Source organism: Podarcis raffonei, chromosome 16, assembly GCF_027172205.1.
Source record: "Podarcis raffonei isolate rPodRaf1 chromosome 16, rPodRaf1.pri, whole genome shotgun sequence".
In the NCBI taxonomy this organism is placed as follows: Eukaryota; Metazoa; Chordata; class Lepidosauria; order Squamata; family Lacertidae; genus Podarcis; species Podarcis raffonei.
In genome coordinates, this window is record NC_070617.1 from 14054438 (window position 1) to 14078622 (window position 24185).

The 24185-nt window shown below is 46.6% G+C and overlaps 1 protein-coding gene across 1 annotated transcript; it reads right to left on the reverse strand.

The window, feature by feature from the left end:
* Positions 1-187: 187 nt before the first annotated feature.
* On the reverse strand, positions 188-24079 carry LOC128404293 (actin-related protein 2-like). Its single transcript, XM_053369784.1, has 9 exons — positions 23916-24079; positions 14604-14714; positions 12540-12755; positions 11870-11942; positions 9521-9657; positions 7925-8074; positions 6348-6493; positions 2878-3010; positions 188-2694 (listed from the first exon to the last, which is right to left on the reverse strand). Exons 1-9 carry the CDS (start codon positions 23961-23963, stop codon positions 2524-2526), a joined length of 1185 nt encoding a protein of 394 aa, XP_053225759.1. The 5' UTR covers positions 23964-24079; the 3' UTR covers positions 188-2523.
* Between the last annotated feature and the right edge of the window lie 106 nt (positions 24080-24185).

Consider the following 24185-nt stretch of genomic DNA (forward strand, 5'->3'; position numbering starts at 1 on the left):
TTTTGTTGTTGTTCTGCCCGCTTTTGCCCCCAGCCCCTCTTGCTACTTTGCTCCCTCCCCAGTGCTGAGATAAGCATCAGTGGTCCTTCACTCCCTGGTGCCCCAACACCATCTCATGCCCCCAGTTGCCACCACCAGGTATTTAGCTGATTGTTCTTGTTGCTAAACAGAAAACCAGAGACATGGACAGTTTTGAAAAGCAGATCCGTTTTTTAAAAAAATCAAGCTTATTCCTCCCCCCCCCCAAAAATAATAATACCAAAACAAAATACCAAAAGAATTAGGAGGGTGACTTCTTGCACCTTCTCCTGAAGTTGATACAAAGAACAAAATTGGGGGGAGGGGGGAGGCCAGTATGGAGTGGACCCATCCATTCATCCTCACACCAAAAACAATCTTGTCTTCTCCTGCTCTGGAGTGTAGGACTCGAACCAATGGCTTCAAGTTACAAGGAAGAAGATTCCGACTCAAGAGCAGGAGGAAATTTCTGACAATAAGAGCTGTTTTGACAGTGGAACGGACACCCCCGGGAGGTGGTGGACTTTCCTTCCTCGGAGGTTTTTAAGCAGAGGTTAGGTGGCCATCTGTCAGGGATGCTTTAGCTGAGATTTCTGCATTGCAGGGAGTTGGACTAGATGACCCCAAGGGTCCCTTCCAACTCTACTATTCTATGATTCTATGAGTGTGCAAAGTGGGGGGAACACTCTGTCTCCTCCTGGCAAAGAGAGAGAGGAGACCTTTCTGGTTGGGGGCAGGGAACAGGCAGATAATGCCCAACTGCCTGGGCATTTATAAGCTGGCAAGCAAGTTTTAGTTGTCCTATAACTACAACAGGGGGTCCCAACCCCAAGTGAACCAGGTTGTCTCTTCATCGCCTCCTACCCCACTTTTAGGAAACAAATATTTGGGACTGCCTGAGGAGAAAGAGAAGGGCAGGATATGGCAGTGATGGGGAATAATACTTTGGGATAAAATTGGCAGCTTCCTTTATTTCACTCCCCTCCCTCCTTCCCCAAATTTGGTGGAGCAACTATGCCTTCCATAGGAGCATGAAGGCCATAAACTGAACAGGAGCTCCTTCCCCGCCCCAAAGCCCATGGAATTTAAAAAAAACAAAACAAGTGAATTTCTTAAGGGGAGCTCTCAATCGTCCCTTTGCAAGCGGAGCTTGCTGTCAGCAGCAACAGTCATCTGATTGATGCTGGCAGTGAGCCAAGCACACACAGCACCTTGCAGACTCCGGCAACCAGCTGATTGGCGCCTGCAAAGTGCGGGGTCTTTGCCAGCAGTTTTGATTTCAACTCGTATGGGCAAAGGAAAATGGGTGGTGTGATGTTGGGGCCCCAGAGAAGAAAGAAGGATCCAGCGCACCAATGTATTAGAGCAGGCATGGCCAAACTTGACCCTCCAGCTGTTTTGAGACTACAATACCCATAATCCCTGACCACTGGTCCTGTTAGATAGGGATGATGGGAGTTGTAGTCCCAAAACAGCAGGTGGGCCAAGTTTGGCCATGCCTGTATTAGAGGATGCTAGCTCAACCAGCAAACAGCAAAGCTGCTTTGCAGGCCAGCAATGGGAGACCCTTACCCAGCACCCTCATGGCACCATATTGAATATTGATCTATTGCTGTCTCTGCCCCCCTGGCCTCGCTTGATCTACCCTCACCAATGAAAGGAGTGTTGCTGAACCTGGAAACAAGTCAGAAACAATTGTGGTGTGCATGTTCCATCACTGAAGCCTACAACTGGTGTGTGTGTGTGTGAGAGAGAGAGAGGGGGGGGTGTCACCGCCCTTACACAATCCTAAAATCGTAGCCACTTGAAAGAGTAGTCTTTAGAAAACTCAGAATACACAAGTAAAATAGATTTCTCCTTATAATTATTCTCTGGCTTGGTAATGAAGCCAAAGCTGTGCAGTTCAGCTACACTTGAGGGAAGACGACAGCATGGGAAAGGAATGAGATATGAGATGTTTGCAGGGAGCAGAGGGAAAGCGAAGACTTAGGCCAGCAGTCAAGTGCTGCCGCCCCCACCCTGCCAAACTCTCCCTGATCCCATGCTTAAGCATATGATCATGCTTAAGCCATGAGGTCTGGACACTTGCTTCCTTTCCATTAAAGCGAAAGAAGGGAGGATGGGAATGGGTGGATTTCCCTGAGCAAACATTTGCAGCATGTGCTGCACAGGAGATAATGTGGAGTGTGAAACTTGCAAGAGGTGGAGAATACTGACCTTTGGCCCCTAAACATGTGCCTCCCCCACCCCAGTGTGGGTGGGGAGAAGCTCTTTCCTGTGTGATGGGGCTTGCTCCTGTAAGCTCCATGAGGACAATGAACTTGGGAAAGCAAGGAAGACAATAACTCGATGCTTGGAATGCTTCTCCTATTTCCCCCAAACGGGATATTTGTTTAAAAAAAGATATTTCACTGACCCACCCACATCCTGCACAGTGGTGGCTCAACAGAATAAGAAATTGGGCTGGAATGCATCAGGGCAAGGGAAATGGAAAGAGGGGTGGTCCTATCGCACAGTCACCCCCAACTTCTCCAAGATGCGGACCCCCTTCTCAAGATATTCAGACCGTTGCAGCCAAAAGGTATCCTTGTCTTTCATGATGTCTGCGAGCACTGCCCCTCCCAAGAAGACCATGTGCTTCCGGCGGGGAGGGTCCTCAATGCGAATCTTGAATTTCTGGGAGAGAGAGAGAAAAAAAGGGGGGGTTAAAAGAAAGCAAACAGCAAGGAACCTGCCACCTCCACTCACTGTTGTGTCTCTCCCCAGTTTGACTAGATCCCTCCTCCCCTCGGAGAGGCCACTAGGGGGCAGCAGCTCCATGCCCCATTACAGCACCCCCCAAACAACCCCCCAACTCACCGATAACTTTTCCACATCCCCCTTCAGCACCCGTTCCAGGTACAGCTGTTTGATCTCACGCTCCAGGCGGGAAGGCAGTCCTGGGTACATGGTGGAACCCCCAGAAAGCACAATGTGTTTGTAAAACTCAGCCCTATGATAATATAAAAGGGGGGGGGGTTTAAGAGGAGAACCGTAATGCTTTTATATCTAGGAAGAGGGGAAAAAGAGACAGTCACAGCCGGCCGGGTCCCCACTGAAATTTCTCACTAGAGCAAGCTGGTGATTGAGGAAAGCCGCCTCTGCCCATCTGTCATAGAGAGAACAAGTGGGGACCTGCAGCAAAATGTTGCAGTGCAGAGTGCTCCTCTTCACTGAGACCAATTTACAGCCATGCCCTTTCTCAGGAGATTCCATTCCTTCCTCCCTCCCTGTTTTCTTTGCCAAATGACTCAAATTCCTGTTCAAGGTTGCAGTTAGCCGCCCATATCCTTTCCCACCATACAATCAGTCAGTATTCTGTCCCTACTAAACATGCTTAAGTCCTTCATGGGGCTATTAGGAGTTCTCCCACCCACACCTTTAAGGCCTTTGTCCAAAAGGGTCCCCTCCGCCCTTTGTACTTCTGAATTTCTTATGATTTTCCCAAACAGATACCTCCCCCCAAGTGCATGCATGGGACTCTTTTGTCTACCACATGCAACGACATGTACAGTCTGAACATCAGGAGTTGTTGTTGTTGGCAGCTGTCTGTCTCGAGACAACGGAGTGCGCCTCCGGGGGTGAAGTCAAACCACTGCATTAGCAGCACCACAGTGACCTCCCCGGGGCACAAAGCTTGGGCAGTGTGTATGGAGGTCCTGGGCTGTCCAGGCAACAAGGCCCCCTTCTCAGCCTCTCTGATGTGGTCCAAAGGAAGTAGAGTACTTCTTTAGGAAGTAGAGTACTTCTTTAGGAAGTAAAGAAGCCAGGGTGGCTATCTAAAGAACTTTTAACTGAGTTAAGATTAAAAAAGGATGTGTACAAAAAATGGAAAAGGGGGGAAACCACCAAAGAGAAATTCAAACAAATAGCCAGCACATGTAGACACAAAGTCAGAAAAGCTAAAGCACAGAATGAACTCAGGCTTGCTAGAGAGGTTAAAGGCAACAAAAAAGGCTTTTATGGGTATGTCCGTAGCAAAAGGAAGAACAAAGAAACAGTGGGGTCACTCAGAGGAGAAGATGGTGAAATGCAAACGGGACACAGAAAGGGCTGAACTCCTCAATGCCTTCTTTGCCTCAGTCTTCTCCGATAAAGAAAACAATGCCCGACCTGAAGAATTTGGAGCAAATGATTCAGCAGAGGAAACACAGCCCAGAATAACTAAGGAGATAGTACAAGAATACTTGGCTAGTTTAGATGTATTCAAGTTTCCAGGGCCAGATGAACTGCATCCAAGAGTATTAAAAGAACTGGCAGATGTGATCTCAGAACCACTGGCAGTCATCTTTGAGAATTCCTGGAGAACAGGCGAAGTCCCGGCAGACTGGAGGAGGGCAAATGTCCCTATTTTCAAAAAGGGGAAAAGAGAGGACCCAAATAATTATCGCCCAGTCAGTCTGACATCAATACCAGGGAAGATTCTGGAGCAGATCATTAAGCAAACTGTGAGCACCTAGAAAGGAATGCTGTGATCACCAATAGTCAGCATGGATTTCTGAAAAATAAGTCATGTCAGACTAACCTGATCTCGTTTTTTGACAGAATTACAAGCCTGGTAGATGAAGGGAACGCAGTGGATGTAGCCTACCTTGATTTCAGCAAGGCATTCAACAAGGTGCCCCATGATATTCTTGTAAAGAAGCTGGTAAAATGCGGTCTTGACTATGCTACCACTCAGTGGATTTGTAACTGGCTGACTGACCGAACCCAAAGGGTGCTCATCAATGGTTCCTCTTCGTCCTGGAGAAGAGTGACTAGTGGGGTGCCACAGGGTTCTGTCTTGGGCCCGGTCTTATTCAACATCTTTATCAACGACTTGGATGATGGACTCAAATTTGATGATGATCAAATTTGCAGATGACACCAAACTGGGAGGGGTGGCTAACACCCCAGAGGACAGGATCACACTTCAAAATGACCTTGACAGATTAGAGAACTGGGCCAAAACAAACAAGATGAACTTTAACAGGGAGAAATGTAAAGTATTGCACTTGGGTAAAAAAAATGAGAGGCACAAATACAAGATGGGGGACACCTGGCTTGAGAGCAGTACATGTGAAAAGGATCTAGGAGTCTTGGTTGACCACAAACTTGACATGAGCCAACAGTGTGACGCGGCAGCTAAAAAAGCCAATGCAATTCTGGGCTGCATCAATAGGAGTATAGCATCTAGATCAAGGGAAGTAATAGTGCCACTGTATTCTGCTCTGGTCACACCTCACCTGGAGTACTGTGTCCCGTTCTGGGCACCACGGTTCAAGAAGGACACTGACAAACTGGAACGTGTCCAGAGGAGGGCAACCAAAATGGTCAAAGGTCTAGAAACGATGCCTTATGAGGAACGGCTAAGGGAGCTGGGCATGTTTAGCCTGGAGAAGAGGAGGTTAAGGGGTGATATGATAGCCATGTTCAAATATATAAAAGGATGTCACATAGAGGAGGGAGAAAGGTTGTTTTCTGCTGCTCCAGAGAAGCGGACACGGAGCAATGGATCCAAACTACAAGAAAGAAGATTCCACCTAAACATTAGGAAGAACTTCCTGACAGTAAGAGCTGTTCGACAGTGGAATTTGCTGCCAAGGAGTGTGGTGGAGTCTCCTTCTTTGGAGGTCTTTAAGCAGAGGCTTGACAACCATGTGTCAGGAGTGCTCTGATGGTGTTTCCTGCTTGGCAGGGGGTTGGACTCGATGGCCCTTGTGGTCTCTTCCAACTCTACGATTCTATGATTCTAAGATGTTTGGCCCCAGCCTGGCTGTGGGAGTTGCCGGAAGGAGGCATACAAGGCGCCATCCAACCGTCTTAGGGACTCCACTCTGGATTTGTGTAGGTTTTACTCTTTAGCCTTTTCTTCTCCAGAAGAAGAAGAAGAGGAGTTTGGATTTGATATCCCGCTTTATCACTACCCGAAGGAGTCTCAAAGCGGCTAACATTCTCCTTTCCCTTCCTCCCCCACAACAAACACTCTGTGAGGTGAGTGGGGATGAGAGACTTCAGAGAAGTGTGACTGGCCCAAGGTCACCCAGCAGCTGCATGTGGAGGAGCAGGGAAGCAAACCCAGTTCACCAGATTACTCTTAACCACTACACCACACTGAGGGACCAGAAGAGGTCCCTCAAGAGAGTGGAGGCTTAGGATCAGAGTTTTCCTTCTCTTAGATGGGCTACCTTCCCAGGCTGACAAGCCCCATCACCCACATTCGGGTCAATTCAGAAACATATTCCTAAAGTCTGTCCCACGTTAACCTCTAGAGATGCCCCCCACATCCTCCTGGGCAACGCCCCCCTCACCGGGTGTCAATATCTGCTGCCTGGATGGTGTTGAAGAGGAGCTCAGCCACACCAACACCTTCCACGTTGATGAGATGGGGCTGGAACAGGGCCTCAGGGGCCTCAAAGCGCTCGCCCCCGACTTTGATCACCCGTCCATCCGGAAGCTGTAGGGGCGAAACAAGAAAGGGTGACACTAGTAGGCTGTGGGGCATGCCCCCCTCCTCTGCCTTCCAGCCAGGGGGAGAAAGAGGCATGAGCAGAGACCAAAGACACATTCCAGCCAGGCAAAAACATTAATGGAGGGAAGAGTCTTCAGGACCAGATGGAGGAGCCTGAAAAGCCACATTCGCCCCCAATTCCATTCCTGATCTAATTTACGGCCCCTGCCACAATCACTTTGCAAACGTGATCTTCCCCTTTCTCTGCTCCTCGTTCCATTCATTCGACCTGTAAGGTCACTGAAATCATCTGGGGAAATTTTCCTCACGGACAACAGGGCAGTGACTTGAGAACGGGCATTTCCCACCCCTGGTTACATGAACAAGCTTCCTGTAAAAACACATCCTTTAGCCTGGGCTTTCCCTGATTCCTAAGATTGCACTTTGTGATTACTGAATTCCTGCTTTTGTAATACTGTTTTGACTGGGTTTTATACTGTAAATTTTATATGCCGCTTAGAGATCTTAGAACATTAAGTGGTTTAGAAATACTTTTTAACTACAGTGGTACCTTGGTTTTTGAACAGCTTAGTTGTCAAACAAATCGGAACTCAAACGCCACAAACCTGGAAGTAAGCGTTCCAGTTTGTGAACATTTTTTGGAATCCGAACATGCTCCGTTCTGAGTGCCACACTTCTGTTTTGAGTGATACGTTGAGGTCTGTCGGCTGGCGAGTCCCGAGCACCCACGCAACATGGAGGTGATATTTGGAGCTGGTGCTTTTATTTTTGCTACTTATTTTGTGCTTTTTGTTTTTGCGGCTTTTTTGGTTAATTTGTTATTGTGACTATGTGGAACCTAGCTCAGCTACTGATTGATTGATTGATTGATTGATTGATTGATTGATTGTGTGACTGTTAATTCATATTAAATTGTTGTTTTAGGAGTTGTTTTCAAAAGCCTGGAACGGATTCATCCATTTTGCATTACTTTCTATGGGAAAGCGTGCCTTGTTTTTAGAACGCTTTGGAAGTCAAACGGACTTCCAGAACAGATTAAGTTTGAGAACCAAAGTACCACTGTATAGAAATTTTAAATAGATAAATTTATATTTATCAATTTCAGAGCAGGGGGTGGCATGGCTCGGAACATCCCCTGGGGCAGCCCTTAAACTGTGGAATTCTCTCCCGAACAGAGATGGGTCAGACACACTCGTTCTACAGTTTTTGTAGCATGCTGAGATGCATTGAGATGCTCTGGGCTTTGACAACCAAGTTATATATATGCTTTAGGACCAATCCTATCCTTCTAACTCATTTAAACTGGTTGCAATATTTTATACAGTTAACATTCTTGTAACTCATCCTAGGGCCCTTATGGTGAAGGACAGGCAAGAAATCCCGCCAACAGTAATTAATAACTCAGCTAATAATTACCGTATAGGACTCCACGAGCACGGTCGTCTCTTGAGCTAGCTTTTGCTCCTGCTCAATGTTGTAGCCGACGTAGCACAGCTTCTCCTTCATCATCCTGACCGTCTCAAAGTCAGCCGAGTGGTTAAAGGCATATCCACGCAGCAACAAGAGCTGTCAAAGCAGAAAACCATCAGTTGCATTGTATCAGCTGTCATTGCTAATGGCTTCCACCCACCCCTTGCAAAGCATCCTGGGAATATTTCATGGCGAAGGTGCTGAAAAACGTCTGTCAAGGATTCTTAAGCGCGCACACACTCACCCCTGAAGCACTCTGCCCATCTCACATTCCTAGAAACTAAATAAATAAATGGGGCGTATTTACTTGCCTTCTTGAGAGATGGTGGAGGCACATACACACACCCCACAAAAGTATAGGCACAGCCTCTGTGTAACAAACACACAATTCTAAACCTATCTTTTTCCAGCAAGGAAGGTGTTCAAGAAGGAAAGTGTCGATAACAAGAAGGCAAAAGTTTCTGTACTTCGGAAATAATGGTCTCTGACACTGTCAATTCGTAACACACTCCATTATAGTTAAATTAGTCAAGTTAGGAGAAATAGAAACAAAACTAGGCCAGTGTGAAAGATGGGGGAGTAAAACTAAGGAGGCAATGCACCTCCCCACCCCTGGCCAAAAAAACCAACAACACCCCACCCAGCCCAGTGAGATTTGGGCATGCTCAATAGCCACAAAATGCCAGTTGCAAAAGAAAAATGGGGGGAAATGGAAAAGGGAGAGGGGTTGGAAGGATCTACTTATCAATGAAGATAAACAAAGATCCACACTTTTGGAGAACTGTGTTCACTATTAGTATATAGGATAGCTAGAAATATAAAACCTCCACACAGAGGCAGCAGAGCAGTACAGCTCCCGCCAACAGCATACTCATAGTAGTGAGTGCCAACAAAATTGGCATCATATAGAATTGAAGAGTTGGAACTATGAGGATCCTCTAGTTTTCCAAACTTTCCATGTTGGCGACACACTTTTTAGATGTGCATCTTTTTCTGACACAGTAATTCCGTTTTACTAGCAAACCGGAGGTTAAACAAACCCCTTTCCAGCCACAAGCAGAGTGCTGGGAGTGTTCACGCAAAACACCTACAGACTGCAGCCGACACACGTGGCGTGACACAGTTTAGAAAGCTCTGATCTAGTCCAACCCCCCTACAAGGGCCCAAGGGGGAAGCAGGTTTTAGAAATACATCCTCAAAAACAACAGGAGGAGGACTGAGCATGTCTGTAGCTGTGGAATGTTAAGTACTGGCTACAAATGGAGCATGATGGGTGGTGTGTTTGTGTGAAATGGCCTAGCTTATATTAGTACGCCGGTGGGGGAATCCTGGAGGGCTGATATTCTGAACAGGAGCACCTCCTGTTAGGAGGTGAGGTTACACAGCAGTATTTTGATACAGGCGCTCCCTACTTGCTGATACACAGGTGCTCCAGCTTCACGAAAGGGTTTCAGCAGATCCTGTTCACTCATTTCTTTGATGCCCTATGTAGCATCCCCCACCTAGGGGAAGAAAGCCAGCGACGGCCTCTGCAGCCCTCACCTTGATGAGGTAGCGTGTGATGTCACGCCCTGCTATGTCCAGCCGACGGGTGAGGTGGGGCAAGGAGAAGCCCTCGTAGACTGGGCAGATGTGGGTGACACCGTCCCCAGAGTCTACCACCACGCCTGTGAGAAGGCCTGAAAAAAGGTTTTCATATTAATTATGGCAACAGACTGTTTCAGTAGCATTTTCAAAGTGTACAAACCTCTTCACACAGTGTGTGTGTGTGTGTCTAATTTTTACAACAACCCTGCAAGGTGGCCATCAAGGAGAATTACAGTGGTACCTCGGGTTAAGTACTTAATTTGTTCCAAAGGTCCGTTCTTAACCTGAAACTGTTCTTAACCTGAAGCACCACTTTAGCTAATGGGGCCTTCTGCTGCCACTGCGCTGCCGGAGCACAATTTCTGTTCTTATCCTGAAGCAAAGTTCTTAACCTGAAGCTCTGTTTCTGGGTTAGCGGAGTCTGTAACCTGAAGCATATGTAACCTGAAGCGTATGTAACCCGAGGTACCACTGTATTATCCCCAAGCTTCAGAGAGAAGGCCAAAGCTGTGATAATTTTAGATTGCCTAAGGCCACCTTTGGAGTTCATGGAAGAGGCAAGAATTGAACCGGGTGTGTGTGTGTGTGTGTGTGTGTGTGTGTGTGTGTGTTAAACAAAAGTGTAAGCAGGAATCAAAATATGTACTGGCCTGAAGACAAGCCAGCTGACCTTGCCAGCCAATCAAGACACACCCAGCTCTATAAAACCATTTCGTTCCGCAGTCTCTTTGCACTGAATGGCAATGCAGACTCTTGGTATTACAATTTATCTTTAAATATACGTATATTAATATGTTAAACATCATTTCCCCCTAGATAAATATATTACTAATTATCTCTAAAATCTCAGCTTTAAATGTTTCAAAGTTTGCTTGAAAAAATGTATAAATATGTATACATTAATTTCCTATATAGCAGCAAACAATTTGACTTTAAATCTGTTATATCTATTTTTTTATATATACACAACAATCTTGTCTAATGCCCTAACTAGCCAGGCTTCACACTCTGACGTGGGGGTGGGGGGAACCCCAGCAGCCTCCTCCCCTGGGCCTGCCCAGATACCAGAATTTCTTTTATTTGAAGAGTTGGCAGCATTTGCTAACTGCAGCACGAACTCTGCTAGCAAAACCTTTGAAAACAGCTTGCAAGCCAACAACAGATTGACAGAAGAAAAGGATCTGGAACATTGTGGTCATGAATAAAATCACCAGTTACAAACTGTTATGGGGAGGGAAAGTACACTCAATGCAGACTTTTCAAAGGAAGCTGGATACCAACGGGAACTGATACCAACCAGGTGAATGAGTGAGACAATTTTTCACTTCTAAAAGTGCTTCTTGCTAGGGGCTTATATTGCAATCTCAGCAGCCTTTGTATGCAGTTTTACATGGGGTCCACACAACATCATCATCAACATGCCAGCCCATACTTTCATTAAATTAAATGTCATAGTTCAGTGGTAGTGTGCAGGCTGTTCATGTATAACGCCCAGATTCAATCCCCAATGACTCTCCCAGTCTCCTACCTGAAACACCCAGAGAGCTGATGTCCATTGCAGACAACATTGATTTAGATCATGGGTAGGCAAACTAAGGCCCAGGGGCCGGATCTGGCCCAATCACTTTCTAAATCCAGCCTGTGGACAGTCTGGGAATCAGCGTGTTTTTACATGAGTAGAATATGTCATTTTATTTAAAATGCATCTCTGGGATATTTGTGGGGCATAGGAATTTGTTCATTTCCCCCCCCCCCAAAAAAAAATCCTATGCCCCACAAATAACCCAGAGATGCATTTTAAATAAAAGCACATTCTACTCATGTAAAAACACGCTAATTCCCGGAACATCCGCGGGCCAGATTGAGAAGGCGATTGGGCCGGATCTGGGCCCCGAGCCTTAGTTTGCCTACCCATGTTCTAGAGCAACAGAACACTGTGACGAGTGCCAGAGTGCACAGAAATACCGTTTACCTTCCGGCCGCAGTGTTACCTATTTATTTACTTGCACTGGTGTGCTTTCCAACTGCTAAGTTGGCAGGAGCTGAGATAGAGCAACGGGAGCTCACTCCGTCGCAGGGATTTGAATTGCCGACCTTCTGATAGGCAAGCCCAAGAGGCTCTGTGGTTTAGACCACAGCGCCACCCGCGTCCCCTTTATGATTAACAGGACAGATTGGGAATTAATACAATGTCTCCCTTAAACAATAAAACATGTGGGTCTTCCAAAAGATTTAACATGCATTAATACCATACCATTGCTTAACTCCTGGCCTCTCCCATCATACACCCCAGCCTCGACTTACCTTGGGCGTAGAGGGTCAGCACTGCCTGGATAGCGATATAGACTCCTTCAAACTGGTATGTCTCAAACATCACCTGTGTTGCAAGGGCAAATGGGCAATGAGCATTCGTTCTACAAGTCTCAGCCACCCCTAGAATTCCTGGCTATTCCCAAGTCCATACAGTGGTACCTCGGGTTACGCATGCTTCAGGTTACAGACGCTTCAAGTTACAGGCTCTGCTAACCCAGAAATAGTACCTCAGGTTAAGAACTTTGCTTCAGGATGAGAACAGAAATCGTGCGGTGGCGGCACGGCGGCAGCGGGAGGCCCCATTAGCTAAAGTGGTGCTTCAGGTTAAGAATGGACCTCCGGAACGAATTAAGTAAACCCAAGGTACCACTGTATTTCAATAGCCGCCAAGACCAGCCCCACTTACAGAACACAAGTTACCCAACCTCTCCCCAGGTTTCCTTATTTTTTTATATTATTATAAAGTATACAAGAGGACCCAGGACCCTGCCTCAAGGAGCTTACAAAACTCTGCGGCCTATCTCGCTCCTGCCACAACAGATCCCATCACACTGATGCAGCCTCACATCTTGCAGGGACGGTTTGATGAACTCGTTTCTCACACCCCTGCTCTGGGACCCCGGCTTCTCCAAAGCTCCTCTGCTAATAACATCCCACCTACCTCAATGATCTTCTCCCTGTTCTTGGTGGGGTTCATGGGGGGCTCGGTAAGCAGGATCTTGCAGTTGCGGGGGTCGACATTGAGCTTCTCGGGCCCAAAGGTGTAGTCCCACAAGTACTTCATGTCGTCCCAGTTGCGCACGATCCCGTTCTCCATGGGGTAGTTCACCTCCAGCATAGAGCGCAACTCGCTGGCTTCATCTCCCACCATGAGGTCCTGGCACGGGAAAGAGAAACAAAATTCAATTCTAACAACTTGGGGCCAGCTCACCTATGAGATCACCTTACCCCGCCCCCATGTGCCCACTCGACCGCGCCAATTGGCGGAATTGGCCCTGCCACAGGTGACACATAATATCCACATTTGTAAGAACTTGATCGTTTGACGTGGCAGCGCCTGCAACTTGGGAATTCCCTGCCTATTGAGAGGAAGCAGGAACCTTCCATGTACTCTTTTCAGACCTGCTAAAGACGTTTTTGTTTAGTCAGGCCTACCCAGACACCTAGAAAGCTGAGGTAATCTTAATCTATTTTAGTGTTTTGTATGTTTTTGTATGTTTTAGTGTTTTGTATGTTTTTTGTTTTGTATGTTTTAAAGTATACTTGTCATTTTTTCTTGATTTTGCTGCTTTTCTTGATTTTGCTGCTTTTTACAATCAAGTGGCATATAAAGTTAAATAAATAAATAAATAAATAAATAGTTATGCTGCTGGGCTACAGCTATACACCTGCGTGTGCAATACATGAGCCCCAATGCCATGTCATCACAGAGCATAATCAGCCTTCAGATTATGGCCAAAACTTGGGCTCCCTTCACACAAACAGGTATCAAACTCCAACTAACAGCGTGGAGTTAGATTGTTGGACCATATAAACAAGCATACAAACCCTCAGGGTGACTTTAACTCCAATACTGTTCTTGCAGTGGGTGAGTTATATGCCACTTCCGCCAGTTGTAGTAACTGTAGTTACACACACTCTCAGGAGTGCTAAAAATTCTATATTCGAAGCTTCCAGGGCCTCTCAGGGCTGGGGAACATTTTTTCCAATAGAGGGCCTGCAGGCTTTCTAAGCACTCTGCAATTGCTCAGCTGTTTCTTTTTTTCTCTCTTTTAAAAAAATAGTTTTTATTGGGGGGGGGTTGTGTTACAAAGCAAACAGATAAACAGGGAACGTTACATCTATTGTCTTGACTTTCAATTCTTAAGTCTTTTTCACAAGATCGTTTACGTTTGGTGCAAAACATTTTTGCCATCGACATCTTGCAGTTGGGGGGAAAGGGAGGGGGAGATGGACTGGGGAAATTGTTCTTTCATTCTATTGCCTGTTCTTAGTAAAGGGGGAGTTGTGTCAGCATCACATTTGTGTGTGTGTGTGTGTGTGTGTGTGTGTGTGTTTATTTATTTATTTATTTATTTATTTATTTATTTTTATTGATATTGTGAGGGGTTAGGGGTTCCCAAGCTTGGTTGGTTGTGTTTAGTTGATTGCGGTGTGGTTCATTTGTGTGAGGGAGGAAGGCTAGGCTGTTGGGTCAGGTGAGCCGTATTGATTTGTATGCAGTTGGAGGTGATAGTGTTGCGTATGTAATAAAGGGGAACCACACTGAGGTCCTTGTCCTTGTGCTAGTTTGAGTTTGTTGGTTAACTTTTCTACTAACTTTCCCGTTATTTTTTGGTACCAGTGGTCTATGTTCACTCCTGATAGGTCCTTCCAGTGTCTAGTTATGATATTTCTACCTGCTGAGAGTAAGTGACTTATGAGTTCCTTGTGTGTGTGTGTTGTTGTCCTGGGAGATATTTAATAAGGCAAGTTCTTGCACAGCTGTTTCTCTACCTCTTGCAAACACATGAAACAGAAGAGGAAGCAATACCTAGAGCAGAAGCCTAGAGAGCAAGAGTGGGTCCCTAACATCTGAAATGCTGAGGGCCACATGAAATTAGGCTGAGGGCCATTGGTTCCCCACCTTATCCATTACAGAATAAAAAACAGCCCTCCACCCCCAACCGCATTTGACTGGCCTCACCACACACACCGAGATCTGAGGCCCACAGATACTACTCACCTTGATCTCAATGTTGCCAACTTTGGCGGTGGAGCGGATGATAGGGCGGCCCACCAGAGCTGGGAAGATGTGCTCTGGGAAGTTTGACCCAGCAAAGCCACATTTTACAAACTGCAGGGAAAACGGGGGGGGGGGGGAGAGAAAAACAATGGTTGAGAGTAATTCAAGCATGGAAGAATGACACAGTGGGTAGGGGAGCCAGGGATGTAGGAAAAGGGTTGGTTCTATAGGACGCCTTTGTGGGCATTATTATTTAAGTTCATTCTTACAACAACCTTGTGAGGGAGGTCAGTAGTATTACCATCACCGTAATGTATTTGGGAGTGCAAAGGTGGCTTCCTTAAGGCTGGCTTATGATGCAAATGAGCAGCAGCCACAATTTTCAAACTGGGGACTTTGCGGTTCCACTATTCTGCCTCTCTGCATTGCCAATGCTTCTGCTGCCTCCGAGGTCTAGGATTATCAGAGATGGAGCAAAACTTATCTCTATCAGTTTTCTACACACTACACTCCAGAATGCATTTTTCCTTCTAGTACTAAAAGAGTTCTGGAACTGATTCAAGATTTTGGTCTGGTTGCTGGATTTAAATTGAACAAACTAAAAACAAAGGTTTTGGGGGAAAATTTAACAGAGAATGAAAGAGAGAGGTTTCAGAATGAGACAGGTTTAACAGTGGTTAAGAAAGTGAAATACCTGGGGATTAATATGACTGCCAAAAATAGGAATTTATTTAAAGATAATTATGAAAAATGTTGGGCGGAAGTGAAAAAAGACTTGGAAATTTGGTCAAATTTGAAGCTTTCACTGCTAGGCCGTATTGCTGCGATAAAGATGAATGTATTGCCAAGAATGTTATTCTTGTTTCAAACACTGCAAATTTTGGACAGAATGGATTGTTTCAAGAAGTGGCAGAGAGATATTTCCAGATTTGTCTGGCAGGGCAAGAAGCCCAGAATAAATTTTAAAATTTTAACAGATGCAAAGGAAAGAGGTGGATTTGCCCTGCCAGACCTTAAACTGTATTATGAATCAGCAGCTTTCTGCTGGTTGAAAGAATGGCTACTTCTTGAGAACACAGACATTTTGGATTTGGAAGGCTTTAACAATGTATTTGGTTGGCATGCATATCTGTGGTATGATAAGGTCAAAGCACATAAAGCATTTAAAAATCATATTGTCAGGAAAGCGCTATTTAATGTCTGGATAAGATATAAAGATCTATTTGAAAATAAAACCCCAAGGTGGCTGTCACCGATGGAAGCGAAGGCTCAGAAAAAGCTCAATATGGAGGCCAAATGGCCGAAATATTGGGAAATTTTGGAACAAGCAGGAGACAAATTGAAATTGCAGAGTTATGAAAAACTAAAGAATAAGGTGCGAGATTGGCTTCATTATTATCAAATAATGGAGGCATATAATCAGGACAAAAAAATTGGATTCCAGGTGGAAAAATCAAAATTGGAAACAGAACTGTTAGAGCCCAAAACTAAGATTTTGTCAAGGATGTATAACTTGCTGTTGAAATGGAATACACAGGATGAAACGGTGAAATCTGCTATGATTAAGTGGGCACAAGATGTTGGATATAATATTATGTTTGCTGACTGGGAACAGTTATGGACCACAGGTATGAAGTTTACGGCATGCAATGCCTTAAGAGAGAATATTATGAAAATGATATACAGGTGGTACATGACCCCAGTCAAGCTAGCAAAAATCTATCATTTGCCCGATAATAAATGTTGGAAATGTAAAGAAACAGAAGGTACATTCTTTCACCTTTGGTGGACGTGCCCAAGGATTAAGGTTTTCTGGGAGATGATATATAATGAAATGAAAAAGGTATTTAAATATACCTTCCTGAAGAAACCAGAGGCCTTTCTCCTGGGCATTGTCGGCCAATTGGTGCCAAAGAAGGATAGAACTTTATTTATGTATGCTACGACAGCAGCAAGAATACTTATCGCAAAGTATTGGAAGACTCAAGAGTTACCCACCCTGGAAGAATGGCAGATGAAGGTGATGGACTACATGGAATTGGCAGAAATGACCGGCAGAATCCGAAACCAGGGAGAAGAGTCGGTGGAAGAAGATTGGAAGAAATTTAAAGACTATTTACAGAAATATTGCAAAATTAATGAATGTTAGAATGAGGTTGGAGGAAAAATTATGTGGTTTTTAGCTATAATGCTATAAGGAGGATGAAAAAATTGGACTATTAATAGACAAAAATCTGATTGTTATATTATTTTAAGATTAAAGATTAGGATAAGTAAAGAGGGGAAGGATTTGCTGAACTAACAAATTAAACTGGAATACAAAAAGGGAGGCTTGAGGAGGTCCGGGAATCAAGCAAATGAAAGAATGTGATGGAAAGATGGAATTGTTTTTTATTTGTATGTTTTCTTTTTTCTTTTTTCATTTTGTAAAACTCTAATAAATATCTTTTTTAAAAAAAACAGAATGCATTTTTCCTTTTAGCCCTTTATTTTTAAAGTGTTGTTCACACACACACCCCAACTCACAGGGACATTGCTCCATTCCTTTGATATTTTTTGCGTTTTTCATAGCCTAACAGCGGGGGTTTGAAGTAACTGCATTTTCTGAGCACCCTTTAAAACACAGTCTCATAAACTATGCATTGCAGTAATCTAACCTGGAAGCTACCAAGCTTCATATTCATCCAAAGTTATTGGCAAAACTGACACGGCACCAAGCCCATTTCCCACGCAACTAGCAAAAGGATCACAATCCAAAGAACTTCTCGAAGGGAAATCTTTAATGGAACAGGGCAAGTTTATATGAGTGTTGGAGATATGCATCAGTCCTAGCCAGCATGGCCAACGGTCATCGAATCATAGAACTGTAGGGCAATCCAGGAATGTCTGAAAAAGAATCCTTGACAGATGGCCATCCCTCTGCTTAAAAACCTGTAATGAAGCAGAGTCCACTACCTTCTGAGGTAGCCCATTCCACTGTTAAACAGCTCTTCCCATCAGAAAGTTCTCCCTAATGTTTAGTCAGAATCTCCTTCCTGGTAATTTAAACCCACTGCTTTGAGTCCTACTGTCTAGAGCAGCAGGAAACCAGATTGCTCCACCTTTCTTGTAACAGTGCTTCAGATATTTTATGCACCTTGTCCATGTCCTCGAGAATTACCAAGTGAAACCCATCAGATGCAACAGGACTAGACAATGTTCTAGGGTGGACACCCCTTCAGATTCATCTGCTGTAACAGCAAAGTGGTCTTTCTCTCTCCCCCCCCCCTTTCCAATGTGCTTGTGTTATGCAACACGCTCTGCAGCAGCTGTTTTTGCAAGGCGCCCATAGTACTTTCTCAAAATCCCAGTTGTGCCCACTGGCCCCCAAAGGTGGCCAACCCCTGGTTTAAAGGGGGGGTATGTGTGTGTGCGAGAAAAGGCCAGCCTGAGAAGCTGCTCTGCTAAAGGCCTCTGGTTCTGGGCTGGGAAATGTGCCCTCAGACTAGACTGAGGAAACCAAACTGCAAAGGGGGAAGTGGAGAGGCAGGAAATGAAATGGCCAAATATGACTCACGACAGAACAAACAGGCAACCGAGGAGGAAGTTGCTTGCACACCGAGAGCTCCAGAAATCTGCAGGCCCAAAACGAAGGGCGGGAGCATGGAGGCCTCTTTCTCCTGCTGAACTTTGCTACCGAGGGCTACTACCTCTGGCTGCCATGGCAGCTCTCCTGAATCCATGCAGGCAACAAAAACGAGCGGGGAAGGGCCGCAGCTGAGCAAAAGAGCACTTCTTTTGTAGGCAGAAAGCCTCAGGTTCAGTCTCCAGCATCTCCACATAGGGCTGGAAGAGCCCCCTGCATGAAACCCCAGAGATCTACTTCCAGTCACTGTAGATCAGGGGCCGCCAACCTGGCACCCATGGGCACAGTGACACTCACAAAAGCCTTCACTGGTGCCCCTGGGCAGGTGCCCCAGATTCTGAGCTTCCATTTTTATTTTTAAAGTAAGTATCTAGCCCTCCTAGGAAGGCATGGGACAAAATGTGCAGGTGCCTTCTAAGTGATTTCCGTGAAATCAGGGTGTGGTGTAGCCACCTTCTATATTTCCCCTGCTCCTGAGGAATGCCCCCATTGCTCTTAGACAGCAACTGTGTGTGTGTGTGTAAAAAATCAATATTGCGCTATCTCCACAATCAGTGCCAGCAAGGCACAGTTTACTTCCCTGCTGGTAAGCATAAGGTTGTTGGAGGTGGCTGCCTTTCTAATTTTGCGTTTTGCCACACTTCCCGTGGCAGCCATTTTGTGCTATGCCATGCCCCCTCCGCGGAAGCCATTTTGTGACAGGCGCCCCCTGCTCTCCCTCCAAAATTTGAAATGTGCTCACTTGTCCAAGAAGCAACTCCTGCTGTAGGCAAAACTGAACTAGATGGAATGAGGGAATGACTCAGTATAGGGCAGCTTCCTAAATTCCTGTTTCTATATTAACCTTTATGCAACTAATGGTTTGGCTGCTGAAATTTCTCAACCAGAAATTCAACACAGAAGCAAAAGGCTTTGTCAGAGGGTGGAGGCCAACCCTCCCACAGAGCATAGTCCTCATCCAGAGCATTACAGGTCCGACCCCCAGCATCACCATATAGGGCTGGGGAAGTTTCTGCACCTGAAACCCTGTAGAGACGCTGCTACTCTGCATAGACAGCACTGAACTAGGTAGACCAATGGTCTGATTCTGTACAAAGCAGCAGCTTCTTATGAGACTTTTAATCTTATTAAAACATGGATTTGAGCCCCTTGTTGGGCAAGAGATTCCTGCTGCACTGCCTCTTGTGTCCACTTCAACAGTTCTATGATTCTATTTTCCTATCTAAATCAGCCTGTTATTCAAAACCATGAGGACTGGAATCTTACTCTTAGGGGAAGGCCCGTAGCTCATTGACAAGACCCCCTGTTTTTCCCAGGTTCAATTCCCTTTGGCATCTCCACATAAGGCTGTGGGACACCGCTGCCTAGAGAGCTGCTGCCAGTCAGTGTTGACAATACTGAGCTACATGGATCAATAGCCTGACTCAATATAAAGCAGAGCTCGCTATGTTTATAAACACTTCCCCTCCCCCTCTCTTTCTCTCTTATTTTCCGTTTAGAAATTAAAAACTGCCAGATCATGGAATAAGTAGGCTCCCTGCACACTGATCTCCCAGCCAGTTTCTTTTGAGTTATGTTCAGCAGGCGGGGGAATGAAGTGGGTTTGGGAACAAAAAAGCAATGGAAAGCTGAGAGGACATGTGGGGGTGGCTTTGTTACCCACAGGGCTTTGCTGCAAATCACTGACAAAGCTGCGTTGAGAGGCGACTTTTTCCAGATTGCTGGAAAAGCTCAGGGCGTGTGCAAGTGCGCACACCCTCCCAGCATGCTCCCCAAAGAACCTGCCATGTGTGCACACACACACTTCTCAAAGGATGCATTGCTTTCCAAAAACCTTATACAGCCTCCTCAAGAGAACATTAATATACTGCGGACCTCAACCCAGGGCTGCTTAAATCTCATGTCAAAGCACCAAATGTGGCCCTCCATGTCTCGCTATCTGGCCCTCAGAACTCTCTGTAGGCCACATCCGTCACTGGCCCTGCTTCACGAGTGCTTTTCCTGCCTGGAAAGGGTCACTGAAACTAGCGTAGAAACTAGTCGACAGCACAAAAGTATGGCCCACTTTTGTCTCTGGCCCTGCAGGCCAGTTGGCATGTGGCTTTCAGAAGATTTCTCTGAAGCCTAAGAATCTTGCCCATTGAACTGTCTGCTGTGTTATCCATGCCAGTTAATCTTAATTTATGCTTAATTATCCCGGTAAATCTGCATGTATGAAATCCCACAGGCACAAGGCAAGACAGAGAGATCTACAGGTCAGTCGGGTGTTGCCAGCAGCAAGACTGCAGCATGTGGAACGGCCCAAGAGAAAGGGGCTAAATCAGCCAGAGACCGGCCTTTTCTCCCAAGGATTTCAGGGTTGCCTACAGTTCTTAAAAGGGGCAGGCTCACTTTGCAGGCAGAAGATTCCCAGTTCAATCTGGGGCTGAGAGAGACAGACATCCCGCTCTCAGTGAGTCACTGCCAGCCACTGTAAAAATGCTGAGCTTAAGGGACCAACAGCCTGACTTCAGTATAAATAAGGCAGATTGATATTTAAATCCGCCCTTCATTAGAAACTCAAGCACTGGAATCTTGCTTTCTGTTTGGTGGAAGCTCAGAGGTAGAGTGGGACGCGGGTGGCGCTGTGGTCTAAACCACAGAGCCTAGGGCTTGCCAATCAGAAGGTTGGCGGTTTGAATCCCCGCAACAGGGTGAGCTCCCGTTGCTCAGTCCCTGCTCCTGCCAACCTAGCAGTTCGAAAGCACGTCAAAGTGCAAGTAGATAAATAGGTATCACTCTGGCAGGAAGGTAAACGGCCTTTCCGTGCACTGCTCTGGTTCGCCAGAAGCGGCTTAGTCATGCTGGCCACATGACTCGGAAGCTGTACGCCGGCTCCCTCGGCCAAGAAAGCGAGATGAGCGCCGCAACCCCAAAGTCGGTCACGACTGGACCTCATGGTCAGGGGTCCCTTTACCTTTACCAAGGTAGAGCAGCTGCTTACTAAGCTCAAAGTACAAAACACCTGCAGTCCAAAATTCAATCCCCAGCATCTACAGGTAAACTCTGGAGTGTCACTGCCAGTCAGTGCGGTGAACACCGAGAAAGACAGACCAGTCCGTTTCCTATGTATGCATATGGGTGTCATGACATGCTGGAAACTGATTAAAACCGTGGATGGAGAGAGCTGGAGTCACCCTCCTTACCTGGGTGTTCACAGCATTATCCCACACCCACTAAGTCAATTATTTAGTGGCCTTGCCATGTAACAACACTTGTGAAATATGCAGCTTAAAAATTTAGAAAATATAGCTGAGGAAGACCAAAGCTCTGTGGTAAGAGCACCAGGTTTTGCGTGTGAAAGGCTCAATCCCTGGCATCTCCAGGTAGGAAATGTCCCTTGCTTGAAACCCTGGAGAGCTGCTGCCATTCAGTGCGGGCAATATTGAACTAGATGGATCAAGGGCCTGACTCAGGACATGGCAGCTTCCTATGTTCCCCCTTGGGCAGCAGTTTCCAGGTTCAACAGCACCTTGGGTAGACCATTTCTAGCACGATCATCCCCCTGAAATGTTTGGAAATCATAGAATTGTAGAGTCAGAAGGGACTAGTGTCATCTAGTCTAACCCCCTGCAATGCTGGAATACACGGGAATCAAACCCACAACCTTGGTATTATCAGCACCATGTTCTAACCAAGGGAACTAACTCACAGGAGTATCTAGTCTTAAAACATTGCAACCACCTTTAGCTGGGGCTGATGGAAGTTGTATAGTTGGAACATCTGGCAGTCGCAGGTTGCTAGAGGCTGCATTACACCCTCCACAGCTGGATCCCTTAGCCTAAGGCTCTACAGCTCTGATCTCCAAACTGTTTTTTTTTAAAAGCCCTAAAAGACTTACAAACAAATTTGGAGAAGGGTATCTATGTGGACTTTCCCACAGCTGTGCAGTTCCCCAATGAATTTCCTGTGTATCTAACCCCCATTCCCGCCATTAGGCCTAATTTCTGTATTTGTGGTCTACACTGTCTTGGTCATGTCAACAGAATGAAAGATGGCAGGATCTCCTACGGGGAGCTGGCTTCAGGCACCAGGCCCATTGGCAGACCAGCTCTGAATTACAAAGATGTCTGCAAATGTGGCATGAAGGCTGGCAACATCAATCCCGCCATGTGGGAATCCCTTGCAGATGACCGCAGTGCTGGAGACATACGGTCAAGCCATACATCCACAGCAGTGACCAGAGGAGGAATGACTGCTGGGAGGAGCGCAGAAGAGAAGAAACACCCTGGGGCATCTGCAGCAGCACAACCGCATGTCTTTGTCTGCCTCAGCTGCAACAAAACATGTCTCTCCCCTGTCAGTCTCTACAGCCACAACAGGCGCTGTAACTCTCCAATGGTTTGACTCCATTTCCGAAGGCTCACTCCTCCATTGTCCCCCAAGACAGATGGATGCCGACCTTCCTCTTCTAGACTACTCCTTTCTCAACAACTGGCAGCCCAGAGCTTGAATGTATGGCCTGCACTTAAATTTAAACTGAATTATAAAAATCGCAGCAACAACAAAAGATACAGAACTGACTCCACTGAAAAGTATTTGTGTTTGGAGGAGCAAATGATAGTTGTGACCAAGACAAGGGCCAAAATGGGTAACCTTTGATTTGGGGGGCGGGGTTCCCAAGCCAGAGTCAAAAGTAAGCAGACCAACAAATGGTAAATTTTACCTTTCTACAATAGGCTGGTTTTTAACACACACTCCTTTCTGTCCTTCATTCAGACAGGCAAGAGTCATTATCAAAGTTCATTCAAACCAGAAAAAGCACTCAATCAAGGCCCGCGAGGGGTGTCGCCTGGGGAGAGGCCTGAGGGCCGGACACAGAAGTTTACAGGGCCACATTAAACTCCTGGCTTAAGGGGTTAGAGATCTTCTGCTTTCACACAATAGGTCATTATGTCACAGTCATAGAATGAGGATCACAGACTCCAGGGTGAAATCCAGGTCCCTAATTGATCTGGCTGAGCTAATCCAGTCCTCTATCCTCCAAGGAGTACACTGGTTAAATGTGAAGCCCCTACCTGCATGGCCAAAGGTCAGCCATGCTGGGAGCTGTAGTTCAACAACACCCTGCCTAGAAGCTACGCTCTTTCCCTGGAAGGCCACCAGCTTCATCTTTCCAGATGTATTTGGGGATGACCATACTCACTATTTTGCGACGAGGTGGTGGGCCCTACAAAACTCAAAAACGAATGCCCTCCTGGGGTTCGACTGCGATGTCTCCAAGGCGCTCTGCACGTCCCCAGAGGCGCTCTTGCTTTCATTTCATAATCTCGAGCGCTTTCCAAATCTGCACGAACGGCTACATGCTTGCAACAACCTCGCAAGGGAGGCAAGCCCGAGGGGGGGAGGGGAATCACCCCAATATTGTGGGTCAAAACCTTGATGCTGCCCGAGGTCACCACGGGAGTTGCGGCAAGATCCGAGGCGAGCTCATCCCCGACAGAGAAAGGGAACTGGCTAAATCGGAACAAAGCCCCGATTGTCGGGCGCTCTCGGAGGCAACCCTGGGACACTCGGACGTGTTACACACATGCATTCGCACATCCACACGTTAGCCCCTTGGCACAGGTGGTGACGATGCCCCGCCGCGCCCACCCGCCACGCCCAGCTCCCTGACACACTCTTTCCGCCAGCGCTTGCACGCTCACCCCGGTGCCGTTGTCACAAACCACCACGCGGCGGCCCTGGCTGTCCATGGCGGCGGCGGCGGCGGCGGCGAGTCGATGCCGCCTGCGGGTCGCGGGTTCGAGGCCGACAGCACCTTGTCAAGTCGCAGCAGCCGCCGCCCTCTCCGGCTTCGCCCAGCAGCAGGAAGCGCCGCCGCCCGGGTTCGGGGCAGGGCCAGCGCACGGAGCAGGCGCCGGAGCAGGGAGGGAGCCAAGCCCCGTCCGTGATGCAACATCCTGGGCTGGGAGAGA